This window comes from Lactuca virosa, chromosome 3 (assembly GCF_052849685.1).
Source record: "Lactuca virosa cultivar CGN04683 chromosome 3, Lactuca_virosa_CGN04683_v6, whole genome shotgun sequence".
Classification (NCBI taxonomy): Eukaryota; Viridiplantae; Streptophyta; class Magnoliopsida; order Asterales; family Asteraceae; genus Lactuca; species Lactuca virosa.
The window spans coordinates 328,712,469-328,721,585 of record NC_136428.1 but is presented as its reverse complement, the minus strand read 5'-3'; the positions used below and the strand labels follow the sequence as shown (position 1 = coordinate 328,721,585).

The 9,117-nt window shown below is 35.3% G+C and overlaps 1 protein-coding gene across 1 annotated transcript; it reads left to right on the top strand.

Moving 5' to 3' along the window:
* Positions 1 to 5,618: 5,618 nt before the first annotated feature.
* Positions 5,619 to 7,603, top strand: LOC145167404 (uncharacterized). Its single transcript, XM_079086606.1, has one exon. The coding sequence runs from the start codon at positions 5,659 to 5,661 to the stop codon at positions 7,534 to 7,536; it is 1,878 nt and encodes a 625-aa protein (XP_078942732.1). The 5' UTR covers positions 5,619 to 5,658; the 3' UTR covers positions 7,537 to 7,603.
* The last annotated feature ends 1,514 nt before the right edge of the window (positions 7,604 to 9,117 follow it).

The window sequence follows — 9,117 nt, the reverse complement described above, 5'->3', positions numbered from 1 at the left end:
TAAAAATAAATTCAAAATTAGCCAACGAAGTCTAAACGAAAGTTGTAGAATATATTCCCGCCTACGCGTGCATATAAAGAACGTCAAAAACGGAGCCCGTATGCGAAAGTTATGGATTTTAGAAGGTTTGGGTGCAATTTTCGAGGAATCTCGCATAGGCCACGTCACCTTCGCTCCATGCGCGCCCCGTGTCCGATCCTTGACTCATCCGAAGCTGGCTCCGCCGCGTGTCGCACACCTGTCTCCTTCCGAGTGGACCGAACCGCGGACCAGTGCATGTCCGACGCGCCTCGCACAGGTGCCCGCGTCCAACCTCGCATGCGCGCCATCTGTCCGAGCCACGTGCCTTCGCCTCCTGCTGCCTCGTGCCCTCGCTGCTGACTCACTCCTCTCGGCCGACCTTCAGACCTCCCCTATAAATACAAGGCTTGCGAGCCTTCCCGGGTAGTTTTGGAGATTTTGCCCTTTTCACCCCTTTTTCAATATTTTCACTATTTTGACATCCCCTGAAGCCCCGGTATCAATTTTAGCACCCGAAACACGTCCCGAAGTGCCCGGAGACCCCGAAAAATTTATCTTTTCGGTTTTGAAGCCCAACCCTCGCAGGGCCCGGTTCTCAAGAAAACTCCCGGTTTTCAACGAAGAAAGCTAATTATAGTAACGAAGTGCTGCCCAAATTACTATTTTAACCCCCAGTTATTTCACGGTGAGTTTAATATATAGGAACAATTGTATGTTATGTGTTATATGTGCTATGTGCTTTTCAGTGTTATTATTCCGGGTTATTTTCCCGTGTTATTTTTATTCGCTATTTTTAATAGCAAAGTAATATCTTTGACCATGTGATCAGTGAAAGGACTTAGATTCACATTGGTACTGATATGTAGCCTCTGGCCATGTAGAACATGTCTCCGGAAGAGAATGATTTCTATTCTATGGTATTGGCAGAAGGTTAGACAGGGTTATAAGCCTGAAATCTACCAAAATGTTAATCCGAAGTTGTATGTCTTCTGTGCCATTTGGGCCAAAGCTTTATTGATGTATATCAAGTATGAAAATTGTTATGTCTCATTGATTGTATATCTTTGAATCAAATCAATGATCGATATGGAAAGTTTGTCACATGATTCACATATGCCTTTGTTGTTCCTTGTTCCTCTTTGCTTCTGCCATATTGAAGTATATATATGGCATAACGTTATATTGTATCTATTATTGAACTCATTAAGCGTCACCGCTTACCCTCTCAATGTTTAACAAATTGCAGGAGATAAGCATCCAGTATAGTTATATACTAATAGAAGATTTTTGAATAGTTTGAAACTATTGTAATGATAGAAGATTTTTGAATAGTTTGAAACTATTGTATTTTGTACTCCCATATGTATAAAAACTATAGAATACTGGGAAGTTATGTAATATATAACACTTTGAAATAGTCGGTTTGTATCCAGTGGTTTGTAATCACTTTATCAATATAAAATATTGATTTTATAAATATGCATGTAGCATGTTTCGGAGTAACAATTGTCAAGTATGAAAGTGTGGGTCTTTCAATATATCATCATTCAAACTATTTATTTTATTGTGAGTACACAAACATGAAATAATCATCTTATATAGGCAAAATATTTTAATTAATTAAATAGTTAATTAGCATAAGATGAAAAAAATAGGAGTTTCAAATCAATATGGTTCAAGATAGACGCATCTAAATGACCTCCTTTATAAGAGTTACAAAGATTTTCTTTTTGATGTATGTGGATTGATGAAAAACTTATGGTTATATATTTTCTTAATGTATTATCAGTGATCTACAACTTGTTTTTCTGTATATTTTTAACGTTTAAAATTGTTTTTATGTTTTTTTTTCAATGTTTAAACTTGTTTATGTGCATGAAAATTTAGAAAAACTAGAAAGTTGTAGAAACCGTGTTGACCAGGCTGTCAAACCGGTTAAGGCGCCAATTGGTATTTTGAGTTCGTTGGAGGCCATGCATAAAAAGTTTTTCATTGGTGCTGATATGGATGAGAAAAAATGAGTTGGATTGCTTGGAAAAAAGTTTTAGCTCACAAAAAACACGGAGGTTTGGGGGTTAGTAGTCTCTTCTCTTTGACTAGAGCTCTTCTTTTTAAGAGGATTTGGCGATATTTGCATAATCCATATTTTCTTTGGGTGAAAGTGGTTAAATGTATTCATGGAGAAAAAGCGTTTATCGGTCATCGGTTACCTACGGGAAGGCCTTCAATTTGGCTAGATATTTTGAAAGCAGTCAATCATTTTGAAGGAAAAAGGCTTGGATCTGATGTCTTTTTGTACTAAGAAGATTGGAAATGGGTCTTTTATTTCTTTTTGGGAAGACATTTGGGTTGGAGGTTCTTCTCTTAAAAGTCAATTCCCGAGGCTTTTTAATCTTGAGATGGATAAACAGGTGACAGATCTGATGTCTTTTTGTACTAAGAAGATTGGAAATGGGTCTTTTATTTCTTTTTAGGAAGACATTTGGGTTGGAGGTTCTTCTCTTAAAAGTCAATTCCCGAGGCTTTTTAATCTTGAGATGGATAAACAGGTGACGGCTCAAACTAAAATAGAGCAAAGATCCTTCTCTTCCTTTTTTCGTAGATCTCCTAGAGGGGGTGCCAAATCCCTTCAATGGGAGGCTTTTTCCCAGTTGTTGGATTCCGTTTCTTTGTTGTCTGCCTGTGACATGTGGTTTTGGTCTCTTTCAGGAGTAGGGGACTTCAGGGTGGAGTCATGAGTAGGGGACTTCACGGTGGAGTCGGTCAGATCCTTCATTGATGAAAAGACTCTTCCTTCTACCTCTTTTGAAACTAAGTGGAGTAAATTGGTGCCCATAAAAGTTAATGTTTTCACGTGGCGATTGGAGCTTGACAAGCTCCTGACTCGTCAAAATCTTCATTCCAGAGGTTTGGATGTCCCGTCTTTGATTTGCGCTACTTGTGATTCTCTTTTTGTAAACATGAATGATCTGTTTTCCTATCGTTTGGCTATGGATCTTTATGTACAGGTCCTTAAATCAATAAATGGTGGGGTTTGGATAATTGTATGTTTACTTCTTTTGAAGATTGGCAGCTTTAGTTTTCTTTTATACGGTGCTCAGGGTTGATAAAACGTTGGTTGGAGGGCGTTTTTTATTCGCTTTGGTGGCACATTTGGAGTTACATAAATTTTCAGATTTTTGCTTCTTTTTCGAGGACGATAGTTCTATTTGATAACTTTGTCACCCATATCTTCTTTTGGTGTAAAAGTAGGGCTAAGAAAAATTTAAACTGATAGCCATATTAGTTCAACTAAAAAACCAATTTTTAAAACATTGTTTAAAACTAAGCTAAAGTTTTCGGCAATGTCGGATGTAAACCAGTGTTTTAAAATCCATTTTGAATTGGTTGAACCGGGAATGGGAAGGGGAGTCGTTTACTAGCACCGATTTATGCTTATTTTTGGACCGGAACGAATCGAACAATTTTTACAAAAAATAAAAAAACAATTGATCCGGTTAAATTGAATAAAAAAACATACAGAAATGAAACATTTTTCATAACAAACTTTGATGATCATTTTACATCTATTTATATTTATCTTAAATTGAATAAAACACATGGTAAATGTTATAAAACTTTTTGATGTATTTGTATTCATCTAAAATTTTATGAAACTTTTTCATGTATGTATTCATCTAAAATTATATTTATTTTGATATTATGTTTTATTTTATATATATATATATATATATATATATATATATATATATATATATATATATATATATATATATATATATATATATGGATTGATATAACACTTATAGTTATATATTTTTTAAATATATTTGAAGTGATCAATAACTTGTTTTTCTGTTTATTTTTAATGTTTGAAGTTGTTTTTATGTTTATTTACTAAACTGCACAAATGGTCCCTGTGGTTTGCTTAAAATTGTCACTTTGGTCCAAAAAAGTTTGGACTAGCACCAGAGGTCCAAAACTTTCAATTTTTTGCGTTTTTGGTCCAATCTATTATGTATTTTTTCAAAATGACGGATTTGCCCCTATTAATATGATTTTCTTTTTTTCTTATTTGGTTTTTTGATTTTCAGATTAGAAAAAAAGAAAATAAAAATAAAAATAAATATACAGCTAATAACCCACCAAACCCCACCCCCAACTCTCTCTCTCTCTCTCTCTCTCTCTCTCTCTCTCTGGTAACCATCTCAATATCGGCGCCCCTTCTCCGATCTTTGATCTCTGCTCCAGACCTCCGATTGACAGTACCGGCTACTGCTCGCTTCTTTGGTAACCATCTCAATATTGGCACCCCTTCTTTGATCTCCGATATCTGCTCCAGACCTCCGATCGACAGTACCGGCTACTGCTCCTTCTCTGATCTAGTACGTCCTATTTTCTTTATCTTGTTACCCCTTCTGGATCGATACATGAATTAGGAATCACATGGTTTTCTTCTTCTGTTTTGGATCTAAAGATCAATTCGTGTTTGATTTTTGGTTTGGTGTTAAACCTATTTTCTTTTTCTAGTTCAGTAAGATGATGATTTTTTAATAAAATATATGAAATACATTTTGAGGGGCTTGGCTAACTTCTTTTGAAGGAAGAAGAGCAATATGTGGCTCTAATCTAGAAATCTAAAGACCATGGCAAATCTCTTATATGTTTTTGTTCTCCTGTATTCGATTTTGTTTTATGGGGCTGATTAATCGATGACCCCTTTTGACCCCTTATTCCATGAATTGTTCTCTGCAGTTCAACAAAAAGAAAGAAGAGACCTATCGTGGCTTCTTGTGTGGGGGAAAGAGAGATTTATGACCAACCAAAACTTGAATTCCAAACATTTAAAGAAACTGCTTCTTCTTCAACTCTTGTTGGCGGAAGGAACTATGGGATTTTCCGTTTCACAAAGAGAAACTTGAAGAAGGAAATTATCTTAAAAGAATTGTTGTGGGTGGTGGCCTTCATCACGATCATCTCTGATTCCTTCATCTCCAATGAAGATCTGGTACAAATCAGGGGTATGGTGTCCAGTTAGTGGTGACGGGCAATGGAGATTAAGGAGAGAGAGAGAGAGAGACAGATTGTATATTTTATTTATTTTTTTCTTTATAAAAAATTTATTAAAGTAAAATAGCAAAGACAAAAAAAATTTCTTTTTCTTTTAAACAAAAAAGTATTTAAACAAATAAAAAACTAAAAAAGAAAAAGTAAGGGCAAAATCGTCATTATGAAAAAATTCAAAGCAAATTGGACCAAACTCGCAACAAAATAAAAACTTTGGACCTGTGGTGCTAGTGCAAATTTTTTTGGACCAAAGTGGCAATTTTGAGCAAACCACATGAACCATTTGTGCAGTTTAGTCTTTTTTTTTTTTTTTTTTTTCACGTTTGAACTTGATTGTGTACAAGAAAATAAGAAAAAACATAATTATTCTTGAAATTGGATTGACCTAGGGTCGAACCCATAAACCGATCGTGTTCACCTTAAAAACTGACTTATAAAACATTGAAACCCTAGTCGTAAAATAAAGATAAAAATAAAATAACCTGTAAATGCGAAAATGCTAATACCAAATCCGTGTGAGTAAATTGAAAATAGTGTTTTATTGATTCGTAGTTAAGCGAAACGGTGGTTATGACGATCGTTTCATCTTTCGTCATCTCCCATCTCCTTTACAAATTGAAAGGTACTGCTCGTTCTTCCCTTATTTCTTTCAGAAATCCTTCATCATTTGTAGAATTATTTACCGGATTCTCTCCCCCCAAAACGATTTTAGCACCGTTTGATTCAACTTATTCTTTCAATTATCAAACAGTTTTTAATCATTCTCGATCTATGTCTGAAAAGATTACTAACCCTGACGATGTCCACAAACTGTTCGATGAAATGACACAGAGAAAACCTCTGCCATCAGTCGTTAAATTCACCCAGTTGTTGCAAGCTGTTACTAATATGAAACACTTTTCTAGTTCAATTGAGCTTTTTAAACAAATGAATGCCATTCATGTACCTATTGATGTGTACACTATTAACGTTGTGATAAAGTGTTGTTGCCAAATGCACCACACCAGTGAAGGATTTGTAGTCCTTGGCTATGGCTTCAAACGTGCTATTTTACCTGATGTTTGCACCTTTAGTACACTCTTAAATGGACTCATCTTAGAAGATAGGATTTTCGAAGCAGAAAAGTTATTCAAGAAACTGATTAAAGAGAAACTTTGTGAACCTAATGCAGTTATGTACAACACTATGATCAAAGGGCTTTGCAAATTTGGCATTAATGATACAGCCATTGCTTTGCTTAAACTAATGGATGAAAAGGGTTGTAAACCTAATGTGGTCACATATAACACCATCATTGATAGTCTTTGTAAGGACAAAATGGTAAATGATGCTTTAAAGCTCTACAAAGAAATGGTTTTCCAAAAAGGCATTCTACCTGATGTTGTCACTTACACCTCTCTGATTCATGGCCTCTGTAACTTATGTCATTGGGAGGAGGTTTATAAAATGCTCAAAGAAATGGAACAACAAAGGATTTCCCCAGATGTTCATACTTTTAATATACTAGTGGATGCACTTTGCAAAGAAGGTAATGTTGAAGATGCAAAAGGTGTCTTCAACTTAATGATCCAAAAAGGCAAGGATCCCGATATAGTTACATACAATTCACTTATTGATGGGTATTGTTTGCGAGGAGAAATGAGCAAAGCAAGGGAAGTTGTTGATTCAATGGAATTTCGAGGTGTGGTTCCTGATATTGTTACTTATAATAGTTTAGTGAATGGGTATTGCAAGAAACTGAAGGTAGAAGAGGCCATGCATTTGTTTCATGAAATAACTAAAGAAGGTATTAAACCCGATGTGATCACTTACAGTACCATGCTACAGGGATTGTTTCGAGTTGGACGATGTAAAGATGCGCATAGAGTTTATAATGATATGCGAGCACACAACCTGATTCCAGATGAATGCACTTACAGAATAATTTTGGAGGGTCTATGCAACAACAATCAAGTGGAGAAAGCACTCTCTTTATTCTATTTAATAGGTGATAACAAGCTAAATTCAAATATTATTGTGTACAATATACTCATTGATGGTGCAAGTAAAAGCAGGAAGTTCGATATTGCAAGGAATCTTTTCAATGAACTAACTGTGAAAAGTCTACCACCTGATATTTGGACATATAATACAATGATTGGTGGTTTTTGTCGGGAAGGTGTGAGGGGGGAAGCAAAAGAATTGTTTCTTGAAATGGAAAAGAGAGGCTGCTCACCAAATGATGTGACTTACCGCGTTCTTCTCCAAGGATTTCTAAAGAACCAACAAGATGATACCGTAGAGATGCTTTTACTGGAAATGGAAGGGAAAGGTTTCTCAGTTGATGCTACAACTGTATCGCTATTACTTGATCATATAAAAGCTAGATCTTTAGATGCTTCTTTACTTAAGCTGATTGGTAAGCTTGTGCCAAAGGAAGAACCGGACATTCCTTGTTTTACGGTTTAAATGGCATTTGGGTTTCTTAAAGGTGTGGTTTTATCCATTATTATGACATGTTCTTGACTGTAAATCCAATTGCACTTCTCTTTTCCTTTTTATTTGCACAATTTGAAGTCAATTTTTTTAATTAAGTTAAAGTTTGCACTAAAGATACCTGTTTTACCTGGCAAAGTGGTCTAAGTAAGTGATTGGGGGTTTCAGTTTTGTTACTTCTTTAAGGTTTTGAGAAATTTTAGTATGATCAACTTTTAGTCAAACTCAACATATACTTGGTTTAATAAAGGGTACTTGATTACTTGAATAGCTGATCTAACATGCTATTGAACGTTTTATGTTTGTAATAGATATCAGAGATATATTATGTTTTGTGGATTGCAGTAACACCCGTTGGCTAATTAGACTACTTTGTCTTTGAGTTTTAGTGCGCACTCACAATAAGATATACCACGTTGATTAATATTAGATTGTTTTGGTGTTGGAACCAAGTTTAAATGAATAAAGTGTCAATTATAAAAATTCAGCAATCAATTAGCAAGATGAAACAATAAATCAGTGTAGGCATTCACCTTTAGAAAGATGAAGCAATTGATTGTATCCAGATTACCAAATATTTAACAACCCCGTTGCCCTCGGCATCACTTTTAGACAATCTGCCATACAACATTCTTTCACTGATTAACTATGTTTTTCTTATTTTCCCCAATATTTTTTGGACTTTTATACATTATCCCACAATTAAATATATGAGAAGTAACAGTTTTTTGGACTTGAAGACAACCATGTTCACTTTCCTGTTATAGTTACAGTGACGATAAAGACAAGTATCTGAAACCAAACATAAAGTTTGACCACCTCGAATCATGATTGAAGGAACACAAGGTGATCCATTTTACATCAAGATGTTTAAACGCATTATTTGATATACATCAAAAAGTTTAGTGATTCACTCATATTTTTTAGAAGGACAGTCATTAACTCATGTAGATACGATTTAATGAATAAGGTTCTTATATAATTCATTCCATTAAATTGCAAACAAACAACACCTTACTAGGGGTGAGCATCGAAACTAGAACCGCATAGGAACCGGCTGTTCTAGAACGTGAACCAATATGACCGGTTCCCGCTCTGGTTCCTAAAATTTGAAACTGATTCTGGTTATTATTTTTTTTGGAACTTTCACCCGCTAGACCAGGTATCTGCTCCTGTTGGGTAACTATAACATGTCTAGCAGATACCTGAAGTTTTTTAATGAAATAGTATTTTTCATGGTCATGGAGAATTCAAGGATTGGTCACATGGTGTAGCAAGTTGTCGTAAGGATTATGTCTTTAGGGACACATGTGTTGTCTTCATAGCAGAAAGTTGTTTGCTAAGGAGCTCGTTGTTGTCGGTAGTTCCTTTTTGGAAGCGCCAAGGGGATCTTAATAGAGGAGTGTTTGAGTCGCTCAGGTTGTGTATTGAATATAGAGAGCATGGTTAGCGCGTGGTATCGGTCGGTTATCTTTGTTCAAGATGCGCAGTGGTTGATATGTTGATCAACTTCAAAGTTTAGTATGTGTATTTACGTATGGGATTCATTCAACA

What these genes read in the sequence shown, in the direction of transcription:
- LOC145167404 (XM_079086606.1), top strand. Translation starts at nt 5,659, where the DNA reads ATGACGATCGTTTCATCTTTCGTCATCTCCCATCTCCTTTACAAATTG.